General features: G+C 40.1%; 1 protein-coding gene across 12 annotated transcripts in view; it reads left to right on the top strand.

Annotated features, from left to right (window-relative positions):
• The window catches only part of PPP6R3 (protein phosphatase 6 regulatory subunit 3), a 45,397-nt gene that overhangs the window by 4,199 nt on the left and 21,066 nt on the right, over positions 1 to 20,132 (top strand). For 11 of the 12 annotated variants that reach the window (XR_009965159.1, XM_062620224.1, XM_062620221.1 and 8 more), the window contains exons 3-13: positions 1,375 to 1,561; positions 2,449 to 2,586; positions 3,115 to 3,180; positions 3,563 to 3,675; positions 4,367 to 4,480; positions 5,184 to 5,313; positions 6,965 to 7,117; positions 9,057 to 9,206; positions 9,730 to 9,794; positions 15,430 to 15,545; positions 16,230 to 16,315. Coding sequence is in view for 11 of the 12 variants with exons in the window: in XM_062620224.1 (XP_062476208.1) it covers positions 1,375 to 1,561; positions 2,449 to 2,586; positions 3,115 to 3,180; positions 3,563 to 3,675; positions 4,367 to 4,480; positions 5,184 to 5,313; positions 6,965 to 7,117; positions 9,057 to 9,206; positions 9,730 to 9,794; positions 15,430 to 15,545; positions 16,230 to 16,315 (1,318 nt within the window). In the remaining variant the exon portion in view is untranslated. Of the gene's footprint in view, positions 1 to 1,374; positions 1,562 to 1,634; positions 1,713 to 2,448; positions 2,587 to 3,114; positions 3,181 to 3,562; positions 3,676 to 4,366; positions 4,481 to 5,183; positions 5,314 to 6,964; positions 7,118 to 9,056; positions 9,207 to 9,729; positions 9,795 to 15,429; positions 15,546 to 16,229; positions 16,316 to 20,132 lie in introns of those variants that run through there. The other variant, XM_062620232.1, reaches the window with a different exon arrangement.

Below are 20,132 nucleotides of genomic sequence, written 5' to 3'. Positions count from 1 at the left end.
CTAGTACAATACCATTATCTTTAGAACAATTTTTTTTTTCAGGAGGCTTTGTAGAACTTAAAAGTCAGTCTAGTATTTGCATTTTTTTCAAATGGAAGCCTCTTATCCACAAATCCATCCAAAACCAATTGCTGTCCAAAGGAGGTTTAAAGAAAAAAAAATTAAAAAAAAAAAAAAAAAAATTGGAGCTCTCATGAACAATCTTGTAGTTGTGATGATTAAGGAAACACTTTAATGGAAACCCCTATTTGGTAGTATAGTTAAGTGCTTGGCTTTGTTTTATTGATGATTGGAAAGATGTTTTGAAGATGCTTATGAAAGAATGTACTTAACATGTGATTACTAATGTTTTCCTTTGCAGAGGAATTGTAGGAATTCCTTTGTAGGAATTAATTAGCTATGGCCATGACTTCAGCTAGCTTGCTGAGAAGGTTCAAACTCGAAAGTCAACCTAGCAGTTTGTATAAAAGAATTTATACTGTTTTGGGCCTATTTTAGAGTTGTCTATGCAGACAGTAGCTTTTTTTTCTTAAAACAGTATGGGAGAAAAAAATAATAAGCTACACTGTTAGTTGCAGCACTTCACCATTTCTGGTAAACCAAGCCTCCTGTAAGTGTTTCTAGTAGCATTTGAAACTTAAGCTTCTTTCATTTAAAAACCTTAGGCTGTCAGTCAAAACTGTCTTTAGTCTGAGTAGGTGATAGTACATCAAATGCAGGAAATTACTGGTCTTGATGGCCTCTTAGTTGAATTACTCAGTGTTCTGGACTATGCTTCTGCTTTGGTGTCGTGAAGCAGTACTAGCTAGTTTTGCAGGTTTTGTCAGACTGACTAGTTTACTGAGCTTCTGCATAACTACAATATGTATACATATTTTAATATCCTGAAACTACTCCTTTTGGCCATTTTAATATAATCCCTGTTAGAGAGAGGCAAACACACTTTTTTCCCCAGTATTAGTCCAGTACTTCAGTCTGCTTAACTTCTTGGTAACTAACTTTTTCCTATCAAAAAAAAAAGTTGCTTCTGCAAGGAGAAGACTTGAACAGATAGACTTAATGATAGAACAAGAGACTTTAATAGTAGATCTTAAGATAAAAGCTTGCCCTTTCCTTTCCCCACTTCCCTAGTGTTATCCTGTTGCTGCTGAAGATCAGAGTAGTCCATTTCTTAAAGGAAAGAGTAGAGTTTGTATGCTGAATGTACAGTTACATTACAATGCAGTAGTTTGCTGCTTTAAGTAGTGCAGACCAACCTTGCTTGAAAACTTGGTCAGAAGCTCTACCAGATTCTGAATTCAGAGCTGGGAGTATGACAACTTTGAAGTATGATTAACAGTATGATTTTATTTATTTATTATTCCCCCCCCCCAGATATCCAAACATATCGTGTGAGCTGCTTACATCAGATGTCTCACAGATCAATGATAGGCTGGGAGAAGAAGAATCCTTACTTATGAAACTGTACAGCTTCCTCCTGAATGAATCTCCTCTAAACCCTTTACTGGCCAGTTTCTTCAGCAAGGTGCTAAGTATTCTAATAAGCAGAAAACCAGAAGAGGTAAATATTTGCAACCTTTCCAGTTTAACGAGTTCTCTAATAAAGTTGCATTTGGCAATGCTGCTTAATGACTACCTGTTGTGGATAGCAGCAAAGTCAAAAGAGGGCATTCAACTTCTATACTAGCTGAAGATGCTAACCATTTTTAACGGTATGCACAGGATTAAAAAGATGTATTTCGATAAATGCAAATCGAATACATCATACTTGCCTGAGCTATGTGTGCGATCAGTGTAAGAGTTCTTACCTTTTGGCTTAGCTTAGCTCAGTATTTTATATGATGATACTTGTATTAATTGTTAAAGGTGAAGGTAAATGATTTGAATTGGTAGGAATGCATCCAATTTGGTGTGAAGAGTTGGTGTAGAACAAGTTAAGAGAGGTTTGGAGTCCTTTTTCATAAATGTTGTTGCACTGTTCATGTGGCCCGGTACTACAAACAGCTGCAATGATGGGCTGTCAGACCTCAGCAAATTAAGTTTGTGACTGTTCTGTAATTTAGCAAGCTCTGTATTTCTTTGCATTATGTTAAGGTCTTGCTGTGTCAAGCTTTGCTCCGTAAGTAGGAATGAGAGTAATTTGTACCAAAAAGGAGACCTGACAGTGCATTGGATTATAAGTAGTTTATGGTCAGCCAGTTAGGCTTGAGAGGAGGTCCAAGACACACTGCACATTGCATGGATCTATCATGTGCCACTTTTGCTACTTTATGCATGTATATTAGTTTATCTTGCCTTGTACTGCAAGCTTTAAGTAGCAAAAGTGTCTTAAGAACTTCTTATTTATTCTCTCCATTTGCTAGGAGAGAGAAGCTAAATCTGGTTGGTGTAATTTACCATGTGAAGTATAGATAAGTAAATGCAAGCGTAATTCTTTTTAATTTCTAGATTGTGGATTTTTTAAAGAAGAAACATGATTTTGTAGACCTCATTATTAAGCACATAGGGACCTCTGCTATCATGGACTTGCTGCTCAGGCTACTGACTTGCATAGAACCTCCGCAGCCTCGGCAAGAAGTGTTAAATGTAAGTAAAGTGTCTCAAAAGATTTTCATCTGACATTTGTGAACTGTAAAACAGTTTATATTCTGCTGGGTTTACTAAGTTTAGTTCTTCAGTGTGCTGAAGTTCAGTGTGTGGGTTTTGGTTTGGTTTTGTGGGGTTTTGGGCTGCTTTTGTTTGCTTGTTTTTTCATGGCACTGCTAGTACTTTTTCAGCACAGCCACTGTGCTGGTGGAGATGATTTAGAAACTGAGAGGCTGATCTGTTCCCCTGGGTTTTAATATCTAACTTACAACTGCCAGATGCAGTTTTTAAAAAGTTTTGGACTTTAGTGAACATCTGTTTATTTTTTTTGCCGTTTATTTAAAAATAAGGCTTTATTTTTTGTAATTGCTCAGAAAGACTGACTTTTACCTTTTATTTCTGAAGTATTGTTAGTCCTTGTTTAGTAATATTAACAGTATGACTTATCGCAATTGTCAAATGACTACTTTTAATTTTGTTAATTAATTCACGTGGATAAAATTCTTACATTCACAAACACTTTTACAGTGGCTAAATGAGGAGCGAATCATCCAGAGGCTTGTGGAAATTGTACATCCATCTCAAGATGAAGATGTAAGTATTGGTCTGAAGCTCTTCTGGGTCTGTCTGTTCAGCAAGTTGTTGTACATCATAGTACTAGAATTTTTGGGGTTTACTGTTTTCTGCCCTTTTCAGTAAACTCCACCCCCCTTCCCCCTTTTTGGTCCCACTTCAATCCACATCAAAGCTGTATACGTATTCTATGTTTTGCCACCTTAATATGCAAATTATTCTTGCCTCATGCCTCAGGCTCGTTTTGTCTTGTTAAGGTTTTGTTACAGCATAAAGCTATTGTCTGAACGTTTATTGTGTAGGAGAGATTTGTCTGAGGTGAAACTTCTGCCTTTCTTAGTTGGAAGAGTTACAGTCCAGCTTGTTGTTACTCTTACAGTGAAGCTTTGTTTTTCTGTTCCAGAGGCATTCAAATGCATCACAGTCACTCTGTGAAATTATTCGTTTAAGCAGAGACCAGATGTTGCAAGTACAGGACAGTTCAGAACCGGATCCACTGCTTGCAAGTCTAGAGAAGTAAGTTGGCTTGCTCCATTCTTGATTTTATTTTCAGTTCATAAAAAGGTTTTTAATTTCCGACCTTGAAAACCATTAGAAATGGCAAGCTCCACTCTTCAGTTGGGTTTTCTTGACTGTCATCTGTGTAGTGCAAAATAATTCAGCAGGTAAGCAGAGCCCACCTGGAGGACTTCTTGGGGTGAGATGTGTCTCATTAAAATATTTCCTGCTTTGCCAGAGTTAGTGGGATCAAACATGCCGAGGTCAGCTTGATACTTTGCAGAGTATACATGGGAGACTTTTGCTTTGATCTGTTACTTGTTGTAATTTAATCCAAGTGTGTGTTTCTGCCAGAGAAGATTCTTCTGTATTCCATTCTTCCTTTTGCTGGTTACAGGTTTAGGTTTGTGAGGCTGTTGTGGGAAGCTGAATCAGGTTTTTGGTCTGACTGAAAAGTTCCTTTTTGTAGTGCTGTTTCTCAGTAGATCCTATAGAAGGATCTCAACCTAGATCAATGGAAGGAATAGGAAAATATGATCAGGACAGTGAGGATGGGAGTGATTGTCATAGTGGTACTTGCTAGCTTGAAATAGCTACTGGTTTTCACTGTATTCCTTTATTAATTTTACATGCACACCTGGTAGCTACTTCTGTTAACAGCTGTATTTGGAGGTAGTGTTTTATCTGATGCCAGTACTTTTCTTTTCAGGCAAGAAATCATAGAGCAGCTGCTATCTAATATTTTTCATAAAGAAAAAAATGAATCTGCAATAGTCAGTGCAATCCAAATACTATTGACCTTACTTGAGACAAGACGACAGACGTAAGTGTTCTTTTTTCACTTAAATTATGCCTTCATAATGTAGCTACTGTTCAGCAATAGTGTCTTCACATACTTATGACTGAATCATTTTTGTGGCCTGTTGTAACTGAAGAGGTAAAAGTACAAACCAAGTGATTGCAGTTGGTGTTATTACACTTTCACCAAATGATTGGTCTTTCTGCTGTTTTTTCTAGAAGCTACCACTTGACAGCTCAGGCTAATTACATTACTCTCTTCCTTGTATCCAGAAAGAATTTGATGAAAATAGGTACAGTAAAGTGAGGGGGTATTGACTTTTAAAAAGGTTATTTCTAATTTTATTAACAACCTAATGTTGAGAAACTGCTGAACTGCTGTCCTCTCTGGTACATTCAAGTTGTTTATGTACCACTATATCATAGATAGATATATGATAGATGAGTGAAACTCTTCATGTGCCTCAAAAGAGGAAATAGAACAACTGTAATGTATAATCTCAAAACTATATTGGAGTTTCAAGCACAATAAACCTAAAAATACTAGGGCTAGTGTTTGGAAAAATCTTGCTCAGCTGTTACTTGACACGTTGTGTTTGTAATCTTATGTTTTTACTTGCTTCATTATTTTCACATGGCTTCAGAACCATGACACACTCAAAATAATACTTTAAAGATGTTTTACAACTAGTTTTGATATTAATTATCAAATTTTGTGTGTGTTTTAGATTTGAAGGCCATATAGAGATCTGTCCTCCTGGCATGAGCAATTCAAAATATTCAGTCAATAAAAGTGTTTTAGAAGCCATAAAAGCACGACTTTCATCCTTCCATGAACTCCTACTTGAGCCTCCAAAAGTAAGTGAAACCTTGTGTTACCAAATTAATTGAGACAAGACTGTCACAGTGTGACTGTGTTTCACGCAGGCGATAATAACAAAGCAAACCCAGTTTGACAAACTTTGGGCAAGTGCCCAGGCTTCTTTCTAGCCTCTTGAAAGCTTTGCTGTTCATTATTCTTGTCCCTGAGCCAATGTGTTCTGTGAATTGATACGCTTTTCCAGTTTAAACTTTGTTTAATTGGCAGAATAGCCTTGAAGCAATTACTTTTTTCAGAAAGCAATGAAAAGAGATTTGCCATATATGCTTAAGGTGGGTCCTGCTTTCTGCTTGGAAATCTGATCTGAATAAGAAATACAGACTATGGATGCAGTAGTTGTTGGGAACATTGGCCCAGATGAGGCCTGCACAACTCCCCTAGACTCACCCAGAACTCAAGTAGACTAGCTCCGCAGCACATACCTTGCGCTCTCTAAGCATGTTAAATTCTTTAGGCTTTTTAACTGAGTCAGGCAACTTACCTATGTCATGATGTTGCAAAAGATAAATACAGGATGTATAAATAGGGGGTTTACCTATGATCTGTTGTCACTGCAGAATTTCAGCTAAAGCACAGCACCCTAAACTGCGTTCCATAGTCCATAAAGGAAAAGGACTTGTGTGCCAAAGTGAAAATAAAGACCAGAGGTGCATGAAGTACCACGTGGTGGGGGGTCAAAGTGGTATTCTTTTAGCGTAAAGAAGATGAGACCTCAAATTTTCAAAATGCTGAAGAGGTAATAAAGAAACTGTGTTGTCTTTATTGCAACAACCTGGCAAGGTACAGGTCTATATTAAAATAAAAGCAAGGTCACATTAGATACTTGAGCAACATATTCAGTGACTTCACTAGATGAGCTAAGTATGCCCAACCATCAGAAAATACGCATTTTGAGCATCCTTAGATTTTTGTCATATGTAAGGAATGGCATAAACAAACTAGCAGGATGTCAGTTTCTTTTTCTGGTGCAAATAACATCCAGTGATAGTGGTCTTGTCAAAATGTGTTTGTACATTAAGATAGGAGGATATTTTCATTATGGATTTTCCTGCCTATTGCATACTTTCTACAAGATTTTTAGGTCTTAGAGTAGCTAATACCAGTTTTTCTTACTGGCTGGTTATGTGACCCAGTTCTTGTTTAACTGGCTAACGTGAGAATAAGACACCAGAGGAGCTCGTTGCTTACTGAAGTTGCTTTTAAGTTAGGCTTGGTTTGTTGAGTTCTTACAATATTTCATTACAATATTCATAGACTGTTCACCTAGGTCTTTTGTGTATATTGTAGCAATGTAGACTATAGCTGGATTGACTAACAAGAAGCATTTCCTAGGAAGTATCTCCTAATTCCTTTCAGGACTGGGTAGAATGCATCTACTTGGAGATGGTCTCTGTAGTTAACAATAAATTTTTATGTCGTTGATCTCATGTCTGTTTTTACTGTTTTGTGTGGCTAATTTTAGTTAAAATAAGCTGTAGTGTTCAGAATAAAAAATTAGGGGTTTGCAGGGTGAAGGCAAGATTTAAGGACTAATTGTATATATATTTTAAGCACTACTCTGTCATTGTGCACAGTAATGATGAGCTGGTATTTTAATGGGTTTTATGTATGTACAATTTTCTTTCTCAGAAAAGTGTCATGAAGACAACCTGGGGTGTGTTGGATCCACCTGTGGGAAACACGCGTTTAAATGTGATTAGATTAATATCTAGCCTTCTACAGACGAATACAAGCAGTGTGAATCAGGAACTTATAGAGCTTAACAGCATAGGAGTAATACTGGTAAGAACTTTATGCTGCCTTTATTTTTATGGATTGTTACTAAGATCTAATATTTTTTTCTGTCAGTGCAGATGATAATTTAGTAGCCTAATTTTTCAGACTGCTGTGGCTTTTGTTGCACCATTTAAGACCCCTTAATAGTGGGTTTTACTGTTAAATGTTGACTTCTGACATGAATTTTCCTCTGACCACTTGAATTGTTCTTATCCTCTACACCCTCATAAATACATTAAGTGGTTTTCTTAACAGGCTTATTTTTTCACCTTTATGTTCTCAAGTTTTCAGCCATGTTCAAGGCTTCCCCTGCTTGTTTTCATTCTTTTCCTAAGTTGTTCCCTCAAAACCTTTTTTCCTCTCAATAATACCCATCACATCAAATGGTATCTCAGCATTGTCCCGTAAAGGGACAGATATTCTTGGTGGCTTATATGCCTTCAGTCCTCTAAAACCAGTATGTTGCACAACAAACTTTCAGTCAGTTAGCTCGCTGATTTTGCAAATGTGGAGTGTGTACTGTAAGTATTACCTGCTTTGTACTTCAGCTGTAGCAGGACATACTCTTTGTATTTAGGTTGACCAAAAAATGCAAATGTTGGTAATTGGATAAAAAAAACAAAAAAACAGCAAAAAATACTGGAACTTATAGTATAGCTTCTGAATACAAAATGTAAACTTCCAAGCAGGCAGTTGCAAACTTACAGTGTAAGTATTTTCTTTGCCCCAGATGGTTTTAGTCTAAAATCACTTTTTGCTCCAACTGATTAATACAACTACATTTGTAATGTCTTCATTGGAATTCCTCTGCATAACTTGGGTTTGCAACCAGGTGCTAAGTTTGCCATAACCTATTTCCTGGGTGTGTTGTCTATGGGAATGTACATCTTGTGAACACCTACATGTTCTTATAAGGAGGTTATTTCGTAAACCAAATTCAGTGAGGTTTGAACATGCTTTTCTATTGCAGGTTTTATATAAAGAGAAAAAAATAATTATAGCCATATAAACTTCTTGGTGCTTTGTGCTATTTGCTGCAACACGAATGCTATACTGTGCACACTTGACTGTTAGGAAAAGTAATTGTTTAGCTCTAGTAGCGTATGGAAGGATGTCTTTAGTTTAGGAGGACTGAAGGAAACTTGGAGGGATTTGGAATCTTTAGCTGTGTTTTGAATGAGACTTAAATTTTTTAATACTGTTCCAATTGCATTAATTAAATTCATTTCACTAGTGACAGCAGTCATTTGAGTTTTGCAGTCAGTCTAAAACGACGTAGAGCTTGAAAAAAATCTTTAAGAGGGAAAATGTGGAGAACCAGGAATACAAATAAATGAACACTGTTTTATCTCAACTTCATATTTTTCTGTCTTGTGTAATGCATTTAATAATCTTAAACTGCATCTAGATTATCTGAGGTAGCCTTCTATAATACTAGAATAAAATTAGTAGATGATGGGTTCAAAACAGGTAGATATAATTTTGTAAGGGATGTCACTGAAGTGGGGAGCACATTATAAACAGTATTGTAGATGCTAGAAGATTAAGTGAACTCAAAGAGGAGTCTCAAGGCCTGCTCAGGGCATTAATTATACTTTTGACTTGCAGTGACTCTGGGCTGCAGCTAGAAGCAGTGTAAGTAGGGAAGGTCATTCCTTCCTTCATTCTCTGAACATGCATTATGGGTTACCACAGCTTAAAATTCAGTTAGAGTTGAGTTTTTGTTCTGATCCAGTATTCTAGTCCTTGTGTTCAGATTATAGCAAGCACAATAATTAACTTTTTTGTAGGTTACAAGGGTTTTCTTGCACAATAATACTTACTGTAAAACTTACAGAATTTGTTCCAGTGTAATAATTCAGATGACTTGCTGGAGTGAGACTATTGGTTGTGTTTAATGAAAAGACCTTGGTTTGTGTAAACCTTGTTGAATTTCTTTTTTCAGGACATGTTCTTTAAGTACACATGGAATAACTTTTTGCATACACAAGTAGAAATTTGTATTGCATTGATTCTTGCAAATCCTCTTGAAAGCACAGAAAATGGCACAATTACAGATCAGGATTCCACTGGGGACAATCTCTTGCTGAAACATGTAAGTTCTGGGTTTTGGGGAATCTCTTGAATTTTTCTGTTTCCCAGCTGTGGTAGCAGTTACTCTTACATAAAACATATCCTGATTTTACTTTATTTATGGAATGAATAGGAGTATTTCTGTTTTTCTTTATTATGTCCATTTAGGGTGTTAAACGTGAAAGTGCCATAGAGTAGACTTGCTGCTCTGAAGGAGGCATGAGTGCAGACCTGCAAATACTTATCCTCCTTCAAGGAGGAGTTCCTCTTACTTTAAGAATAAAAATTCTATTTCAGTAGCTTTATGCTACCACAACTCAGCAGCTGCAAAGAGAAGTTGAAATAACGTAGGTTTAGCTTTCAGATTTCTGGTTGGGGTATGACTGCTGCTTATTAACTTTTTAAATGCTTCGAAATTATTTATCCTGAACCTGAAATTAGTTGTCTTGCAAGGCTTCAGTATGTGTTAAAAACAACCCTAAAATGCATTATAGCGTTCCACTTTACTGCTGCTAAGCATTCTTTGCTCTTAATTTTTTTGATAGCTCTTCCTTAAGTGCCAATTAATAGAACGAATACTTGAAGCATGGGAGATGAATGAGAAGAAACAGTGAGTAACTGGTTTTCTTATTACCTGCAATTGTCTACATAAGACTTGAATTGTGAAGTGGATGTATGACTAATTCATAGCTGCACTGGCAGTGTTCTTAAGACACTCAAATGTTAATATTTAAATTAAATCTTTCTTTATATTTTAGTAGCATAGTAATGCTTTTTCCCATGACCATTGGAGAATATGCTAGTTTGTCATTCTTGTCATATATATTACTATGATATTTAAAAATTTTAAAGTCTACTCATGTATATTAAATTACAAGAACACACCATAAGTTTTAAGAGGACAGGAAATCATAGAATCATAGAACAGTTAGGGTTGGAAAGGACCTTAAGATCATCTAGTTCCAACCCCCCTGCCATGGGCAGGGCCACCTCACACTAAACCGTGTCACCCAGGGCTCTGTCCAGCCTGGCCTTGAAAACCACCAGGGATGGAGCATTCACAACTTCAGTGGGCAGCACATTCGAGTGCCTCACTACCCTTACAGAAAAGAACTTCCTCTTATATCCAGTCTAAATCTCCCGTTTAAGTTTTAACCTGTTACCTCTTGTCCTGTCACTACAGTCCCTAATGAAGAGTCTGTGACCAGCATCCTTGTAGGTCCCCTTCAGATACTGGAAGGCTGCTATGAGGTCTCCACGCAGCCCTCCCTTATCCTAGGCTGAACAGCCCCAACTTTCTCAGTGTCTTTATATAGGAGGTGCTCCAGTCAGGATCACCTCCTTTGACCTGCTGGTCACACTCCTTTTATGCAGCCCAGGATACAGTTGGCTTCTCGGGGTGCAAGCACATGCTGAAGGCGGCTCATGTTGATTTTTTTCTCATCAACCAACACCCCCAAGTCCTTCTCCACAGGGCTGCTCTGAATCTTTTCTCTGCCCAGCCTGTAGCTGTGCCTGGGATTGCTCCGACCCAGGTGTAGGACCTTGCACTTGGCATGGTTAAACTACATGAGGTTGGCATCAGCCCACCTCGCAAGTGTGTTGAGGTCCCTCTGGATGGCATTCCTTCCCTCCAGTGAATCAACCGAACCACAGAGCTTGGTGTCATTGGAAACTTGCTGAGGGCGCACTCAATCCCACTGTCGATGTCAGCGACGAAGATGTTGAACCAGACCGGTCCCAACACCAATCCCTGAGGAACACCACTCGTTACTGGTCTCCAGCTGGACATTGAGCCATTGACCACAACTCTTTGTGTGCGGCCATCCAGCCAGGTCTTTATCCACTGAGTGGTCCATCCATCAAATTGATGTCTCTCCAATTTAGAGACAAGGATGTCTTGTGGGACAGTGTTGAATAACAAGCACCTTGTTTTCATGTGCCTTAGCATGCCTTCCAGGAGAATCTGCTCCAAGATTTTGCCAGGCACAGAGGTGAGACTGACTGGTCTGTAATTCCCTGGCTCATCCATTTTCCCCTTCTTGAAAATGGGGGTTATATTTCCCTTTTTCCAGTCATCAGGAACTTCCCCTGACTGCCATGATTTTTCAAGTATGACGGACAGTGGCTTAGCAACTTCATTCACCAGCTCCTTCAGGACCCACGGATGGATTTCATCAGGTCCCATGGACTTGTGCACATTCAGGTTCTTAAGATGGTCTGCAACCAGATCCTCTCCTACAGTGGGCGCAAGGTCTTCTTTCTCACAGTCCCTGCATCTGCCTCCCAAGACTTGGGTGGTGTGGTCAGAGCCTTTGCCAGTGAAGACTGAAGCAAAGAAGTCATTCCGAACCTCAGCCTTCTCCAAATCCAGGGTAGCCAGTTCTCCTGAGAGCTTCCTGAGGGGACCCACATTGTCCCTAGTCTGTCTTTTATTCGTAATGTACCTATAGAATCCCTTTGTTGTCTTTCACATCCCTAGACAAGTTTAATTCTAACTGGGCCTTGGCTTTCCTAACCTGGTCCCTGGCTTCCCGAACAACATCCCTGTATTCTTCCTAGGCTGCCTGTCCTTCCTTCCAACTTTTATAACCCTCTTTTTCTTTTGAAGTTTTCTCAGCAGCTCCTTATTCATCCAAGGAGGTCTCCTGGCCCTCCTGCTGCACGTCCTTCTGGTTGGGATGCAACACTCCTGAGCTTGTAGCAGGTGATCCTTGAATATCAACCGAGACTCTTGGCCCCCCCTGCCCTGTAGGGCTGTATCCCATGGAACCTTACTAAGCAGGTTCCTGAAGAGGCCAAAGTCTGCTCTCTAAATACTTTTCTCCAGTAAGCAGTTGAAAATTATTTATAAAGACATCAAAGCGTATTATATACTGGGGAGCAACAGACTCTGAGTAGTAAAAGCCAAGTCCTTAGCAATGATTATTTTCTAAAAGTACATGTTTCTGAAAGAATGGAAGTTTCAAGTAGCTAGCATTGTCTGAAACTGTAGCAGGAGGAAAAAAAACCTCTGTCTTCACCTGAGGTGGTAGAATAGCTCTCTTGAAGGCTTAGGAAATACTAAACATTAAATGTTAGCTTTAACTTGTCAAAATACTGAAATTAGCTGGCTGGGATGGTGTTGCTGGTTTTGCTGTGTGTTATTTGAGACAGGTCTGCTCCTCAAAATATTCCTCTTCCTGTTTGATGTGAACTATGTAGTAAGTACTACTATTGTAACGGACTTGAAAATAAGTATGTTCAAGTATGTATGAAGAGGATGGTACAGAAGAAAGGGAATGTAACAACTGAACTGTAGAAAACATGCTTTCCCAAATGTCTATTTTTTTGTTTTTTTTGTTGTGTTCTCATGAGGTCAGAGTCCAACTAGACTCCCATAGGAGAGAATTATGGAAAGGTATTTCTATAGATGGCAACTTAAAATTACTCTTTGAGTAAGAATGTTCTTGATCCCGTGCTTTCTATATGGATGAATGAAACATTTAATTTCACGTTTTCAAGTATTTGTGGACGATGTTGTTGTCAACCTCAGATTGTGTTTTTTATCCAGAAGAAAATGTATTTGTTAGAAGGGAGCAGACTGCTGTAAGTAATTCATTCCTTTATCCAATTTTGCAAAGGTACGACTCCAAATATAAAATGTAAGTCTGTAAGATAATATGAAGGTATGTTTTAGCTTAGCTGCTCCAGGAAATTGATTATTTCTTTTATGCGTTTTTATTCTGTCACTTTATGTTGCGCAGCTCTAGAAGCTTGAGGGTGACTGCTTTCTGCTGGTGAAAGTGTGACATAGTAAAAAGCTGTTTATTTCACTGGTATTAATAAGCATTTGCTGATAGAAGATACAATTGTATTCCAGATTTTTTGCCTAGGCAATTACAAGTCAGTTCAAACATTCTCTATGGAATACCATGTATTAGAAATTATAACCTTTTGCCATCATCACATGTTGCTTGTTTTGAATGTACTTGGTACCTAAGCAGTTGTAGAAATAAGACAGAAATCTCTCACTTTGTTCCTGTAAAGAACGCTTTACTTATGACATCTTGCACTGACATAACATGATTTCAGTTACCTTGTGCTAGATTATAAAGGTGGAAAATCAAGAAATGTCATAATCTCTTTCCTGAACTGCTGTCACTTTATAAAGATCTCACTCAAGTTTATGGGAGATTTGTCTAGCTGAGTGGGTCTGTCTTAATTTCTTTGCTTTTTTTAATATTTTTTTTTTAATTTTAGAAGCATGAAACCTTAAAAAGCTGATGCAGCAAATGTCTAGTTAGTTTATAGCTCAGGGCTAGAAATTCAGTCTAATTCAGAGCTCTCACTTCAGCTCTTTTGATCAGATATAGGATGGTTCCACCTGATCATCATCGGCCTGGGAAGAATACAGGGACGTTGTCTGGGAAGCTAGGGATCAGGTTAGGAAAGCTAAAACCCAGTTAGAATTAAACTTGGCTAGGGATGTGAAAGATAACAGGAAGGGATTCTATAGGTACATAGTGAATAAAAGACAGACAAGGGACAATGTGGGCCCTCTCTGGAAGCTATCAGGAGAACTGGCTACCCCTCATTTGAAGAAGGCTGAGGTTCGGAATGACTTCTTTGCCTCAGTCTTCACTGGCAAATTCTCTGACCGTACCACCCAAGTCTTGGAAGGCAGATGCAGGGACTGAGAGAATGAAGACCCTAGGCCCACCATAGGAGAGGATCTGGTTCGAGACCCTCTTAAGAACCTGAACATGCACAAGTCCATGGGACCTGATGAAATCCAGTCTTGTTCACCATCTTTGTCGGTGACTTGGACAGTGGGGTTGAGTGTGCCCTCAGCAAGTTTGCCGATGACACCAAGCTCTGTGGCTCGGTTGATACGCTGGAGGGAAGGAATGCCATCCAGAGGGACCTTGACACACTTGTGAGGTGGGCTGATGCCAACCTCATGAGGTTTAACCATGCCAAGTGCAAGGTCCTGCACCTGGGTCAGAGCAATCCCAGGCACAGCTATAGGCTGGGCAGAGAATTGATTCAGAGCAGCCCTGTGGAGAAGGACTTGGGGATGTTGGTTGTTGAGAAAATGAACATGACCCCGCTTCAGTGTGTGCTTGCAGCCCAGAAAGCCAACCGTATCCTGGGCTGCATCAAAAGGAGCGTGACCAGCAGGTTGAAGGAGGTGATCCTGCCCCTCTACTCTGCTCTTGTGAGACCTCACTTGGAGTATTGTGTGCAGTTCTGGTGTCCTCAGCATAAAAAGGAGCAAGTGCAGAGGAGGGCCATGAGGATGATCAGGGGACTGGAGCACCTCCCATATGAAGACAGGCTGAGGAAGTTGGGGCTGTTCAGCCTAGGAGAAGAGAGGGCTGTGTGGAGACCTCATTAGCAGCCTTCCAGTATCTGAAGGGGGCCTACAAGGATGCTTGTCACAGACTCTTCATTAGGGACTGTAGTGGCAGGACAAGAGGTAACGGGTTAACTTAAACGGGAGATTTAGACTGGATATAAGAGGAAGTTCTTTTCTGTAAGGGTAATGAGGCCCTGGAATGTGTTGCCCACAGAAGTTCTGAATGCTCCATCCCTGGTGGTTTTCAAGGCCAGGCTGGACAGAGCCCTGGGTGACACAGTTTAGTGTGAGGTGTCCCTGCCCATGGCAGGGGGGTTGGAACTAGATGATCTTAAGGTCCTTTCCAACCCTAACTATTCTATGATTCTGTGATTCTGCATCATAAAAACTGGCAATTTCTGTGTCTACAAAGCAGTTCAGTTATCAAAAAATATGCAGACTGCCTTGTAATTTTGCTTTTGGTATGTTACTTAAATGTCCTTCCTAAAAAAGCAGTGATCTAAACATATTCAGTTGGTAGTACCTTTCCAGCTCTGTATGCTAAATGAAATGTTAATCTGCAGTGCTAGAGCACATTTAGGATTTAAGTATTTTTTCTTTTCTTATCATCAACTTAAAGCTCTGAGAGAATGTTTGGTGTATTGGGGTTTAGAAAAATACTCTCAGGAACAGATATTTCTTAATAAGTAAGTCTTCCAAACTGTCTTAGTGTAGTCAAACCAGTTGGTATCTTTAATTCCTGAGCCTTTTGGGAACCTTCGGGTTTAGAAAACAACTATTGTTTAAGAACCCCTGCAGTATTTGTCATGGGTAACTTCTTGACTCTGCTAGAGTGTTGCATAATGAAATACAGTGGTGCAGTTGCTCAGAATGTGGGCAGTTGAATTCCTTTTGTCTCTCACAGGGCTGAAGGAGGAAGACGCTATGGCTATATGGGTCATCTGACACGGATAGCAAACTGCATTGTGCACAGTACAGATAAGGGGCCAAACAGTACACAAGTTCAGCAGCTCATTAAAGGTAATGTTAATGGCCTTACATTTGTCTTTATGGCTTTCATTATCAAATTTTGAGGAAATTAATCAAATGTAAATTAAAGGCAGCTACTGGGTAAAAGAAGAATACTTTCTTAACACATTCCATTTAAAACAAGATGTCCTTAAACGCAAAGCCTTCCAGTACCTAAAAGAGGGCTACAAGAAAGCTGGAGGACTTTTTACAAAGGAATGTAGTGACAGCACAAGGGGAAATGGCTTTAAACTGACAGAGAGGAGATTTAGATTAGATATTAGGAAGAAGTTCTTCCCTGTGAGAGTGGTGAGGCGCTGGCACAGGTTGTCGAGAGAAGCTGTGTCTGCCCCATCCCTGGCAGTGTTCAAGGCCAGGTTGGATGGGGCTTGGTGCAGCCTGGTCTAGTGGAAGGTGTTCCTGCCTGTGGCAAGGGGTTGGAACTGGATGAGTTTCCAACTTTCATTTCCAACTTTCATTTCCAACTCAAACCTTTCTGTGGCTTTGTGGTGAGTCTGTGACCCTTAAATGTATGCTTAAATGCAATGAAATGCTGACCTACTTTATTTAGACTTAACTGGATGGAATAATCCTTAAGGATTTAAGAGGATTCTGGTATAGCAGAAGAGAAAATTAAAGTCATGCTCCATTGTCAGTAGTATCAAATTGAGGATGTCTTGCTGTTTCCTACCCTAGAGCTTCCAGAGGAGGTCAGAGAGCGATGGGAGACATTCTGCACAAACTCTTTAGGAGAAACTAACAAGAGGAATACAGTGGACCTGGTAAGTAAGGGTGGGTAAGGTATCAAAATTGCGGCTGTTTACTTGGGACCAGTTTCTTTTTGTCAGCAGCACAACCTAGTTACCTATGGTGCTTTTGTCAACAAGCACATCTAGTTGCTGAGTTGATAATTCTTTATTTTACTTTTCAACACTGTATCATTAATATTTTGTACGGGAATCTTGCAGTAGCTCAGTTTGTATAACTTATCTCAGACCAAGAAGGAAGTTTTCTATACAGCTTCAAGTGAGTGACCTTGAAAGCTTCTGTCTGCTTGAAGATTGCAAACTGAAACTGCAGGAGCTGATATTAAATTGCTTTATCGACAGTGTGTAAATGAGCCTATGTAAATTTAATGGGAAGATGCTACCTGCGTCCCATTGCATGTGTCACTGACCCTACTTAAGATACTTTGCATACCTCTCTTGTGCATGTGTTACATTTCTGTGCACAGCAGTAGTGATTCCACTTTTAGGAAAAAGCTAAACTGAAGTGTAAGTGTGAAGAGGTTTTGTGTTCTCACGTTAAAGCTATAGTTCAAGAGTAAGCACTTGGAGACTTTAACAAGCAGAGGCTGGTTCCAGTGTCAGCAGATGAGTTAGTGAGTATACCTGACTTCTCCAGGACTGGAGTGCTTTGCATGTGGCTTCTTTAACTTGTGCTGGTGCTATATTTGGTCTGTAATACTAATAGTCTGTTAAATTTGCTATTTCAGCACAATATAGCAACTGGAACATAATGCTGACACAATGTGTGGCAGTAGAAGCAATAGGAAATTAATCTGAAACTGTGCAACTTGCGGAGAGGACCAGGATAGTACAGCTGGCATTCACAGCCTCATGGCAAAAATACAAAGAAGTTCATAGTGCTCGTAGAATAATGTTATTTTCCTCTTGTTAGAAGCTACTTCTTCGTCAAGGCCAAGAGTCAAGTCATCTGAAGAGGCAGAATTTTAAGCTGATATATATAGTTAAAAACATTATAATTAGATCTTTAGATGTGTGATCATTTACTTGGACATACTTGATGTAACAACAGTAAAACCTCATTTACAACGTATCTCCAAACTCCACAATATTCAGTTGAATAGGAACACAGAGCATTAAAATAAATTCCTGTAGCTAAAACGCCACCTTGAAAATACTGTGTCTTTTGAATTTCTGAACTTCTAGTCTTCGTTTCTGCTTGCGTGATCACTTCTCATGAGCCTTGGGTTAGCATTTAGCTCAAAGATAAGCAGTAATGTATAGTGCAGTGTGATGTAGAAGTTACTAAAAGACAGATCTTGTAGAAAGTTGAGCCTGTTGTCTTACTGAATCATATTTAAGTTACGATTGCTGTGTGGGTACATCCGGAAGCACAGCCCCCCAGTATTTCTTCCCAGAGGTACTGTCCCATATATACACTCTTAGGTTTCCATAGACACGTACTCTCCAGGTACATCTGGGTGTTTGAGCTCTTAAAATTGAAGAAAGTATCCTGAGCTAAAACAATAGGTTTAGGAACTAGTATTTATACCTGATCTGAATTGTTGATTCATAATGTCTCCAGAGTAAGATCTTAAGCACACCTTTCCTAATTTTCTGAAGATTAGCCTTAAAATTTTTGTTGTGCAGATGAGTAGACTTATTTGATTCAGAATTTCTCGGTCCTAAGCAAGCTGTTGAGCGGAATCTAGTCATGGGTGGTACAAATAGTTAAGCACATAGTTCCTGACCTAGGTGGCAGAACTGTGGTCTACTGTTACATGTGATCTTCAGTCAACTTACTGGATTTACTAAGCTAAGATGATCTGGTCTGTATGCATACTCCTACATTGTGTAGTTTATTTTAAAGATATGTAAATAAGTTAGACATGTGAAGGCTATGGACATAACTGATCTCATGAATACTTTCAATGCTTCAGCCACTTAGTGATCAACAAAGATTGCTCTTTCACTGTACTGGAAGAAGGTATGTGGTCCTACAGCCCTTTGCATAATGAACTGCTGCTATAGCCGTGAGACTAGTACTTGGGCTTTTTTATCTTTCAAACAAGTTCTTAGTACATTTTATAAAACAACAGTAACTGGAGACTTAGAAGTGAACGTGTAGCAGAGCTATCTGCAGCGATCATAAGATGCTCGAATTTGAGATCCTCAGGACGGTGAGGAGAGCGTGCAGCAAGCTCACTGCCCTGGACTTCAAAAGAGCAGACTTTGGCCTCTTCAGGAACCTGCTTTGGAAGGTTCCATGGGATACAGCCCTAGAGGGCAGAGGGGCCCAAGACTGTTGGTTGATATTCAAGGATCACCTGCTGCAAGCTCAGGAGTGCTGCATCCCAATCAGAAGGAAGTGCAGCAGGAGGGCCAGGAGACCTCCTTGGATGGATAGGGAGCTCCTGAGGAAAATTCAGTTGAAAAAAGAGGCTTATAATAAGTGGAAGCAAGGACAGGTGGCCTGGGAAGAATACAGGGATGTTGTCCAGGAAGCTAGGGACCAGGTTAGGAAAGTTAAGGCCCCGTTAGAATTAAACTTAGCTAGAGGTATTAAAGATAACAGGAAGGGATTCTACAGGTACATAGCAAATAAAAAACAGACTAAGGAGAATGTAGGCCCCCTCAGGAAGCTCTCAGGAGAACTGGCTACCCTGGATTTGGAGAAGGCTGAGGTTCGGAATGACTTCTTTGCTTTGGTCTTCACTGGCAAAGGCTCTGACTGCACCACCCAAGTCTTCGAAGGCAGATGCAGGGACTGTGAGAATGAAGACCTTGCGCCCACTGTAGGAGAGGATCTGGTTCGAGACCATCTTAAAAATCTGAACGTGCACAAGTCCATGGGACCTGATGAAATCCATCCGTGGGTCCTGAAGGAGCTGGCGAATGAAGTTGCAAAGCTGCTGGCCGTCATATTTGAGAAATCATGGCAGTCAGGTGAAGTTCCCGACAACTGGAAAAAGGGAAATATAACCCCCATTTTCAAGAAGGGGAAAATGGATGAGCCAGGGAATTACAGACCAGTCAGTCTCACCTCTGTGCCTGGCAAAATCTTGGAGCAGATTCTCCTGGAAGGCATGCTAAGGCACATGAAAATCAACAAGGTGCTTGGTGACAGCCAGTATGGCTTCACTAAGGGGAAATCCTGCCTGACCAATTTGGTGGCCTTCTCTGATGGGGCTACAGAACTGATGGACAGGGGTAGAGCAGTTGATGTCATCTACCTGGACTTGTGCAAAGCGTTTGACACTGTCCCACACGACATCCTTGTCTTTAAATTGGAGAGACATCAATTTGATGGATGGACCACTCAGTGGATAAAGAACTGGCTGGATGGCCGCATACAAAGAGTTGTGGTCAATGGCTCAATGTCCAGCTGGAGACCAGTTACGAGTGGTGTTCCTCAGGGATTGGTGTTGGGACCGGTCTTGTTCAACATCTTCGTTGCTGACATGGACAGTGGGATTGAGTGCGCCCTCAGCAAGTTTGCCGATGACACCAAGCTCTGTGGCTCGGTTGATACGCTGGAGGGAAGGAATGCCATCCAGAGGGACCTTGACACACTTGTGAGGTTGGCTAATGCCAACCTTATGAAGTTTAACCATGCCAAGTGCAAGGTTCTGCACCTGGGTCGGAGCAATCCCAGGCACAGCTCCAGGTTGGGCAGAGAAGAGATTCAGAGCAGCCCTGTGGGGAAGGACTTGGGGGTGTTGGTTGAAGAGAAAATGAACATGAGCCGGCTTCAGTGTGCACTTGCAGCCCAGAAAGCCAACTGTATCCTGGGCTGCATCAAAAGGAGTGTGACCAGCAGGTTGAAGGAGGTGATCCTGCCCCTCTACTCTGC

Source organism: Pezoporus occidentalis, unplaced genomic scaffold (genome assembly GCF_034315485.1).
Source record: "Pezoporus occidentalis ecotype Australia unplaced genomic scaffold, CSIRO_AGI_Poc_V1 ctg22, whole genome shotgun sequence".
Taxonomy (NCBI): domain Eukaryota; kingdom Metazoa; phylum Chordata; class Aves; order Psittaciformes; family Psittacidae; genus Pezoporus; species Pezoporus occidentalis.
This window is presented reverse-complemented; position numbering and strand designations above follow the sequence as displayed.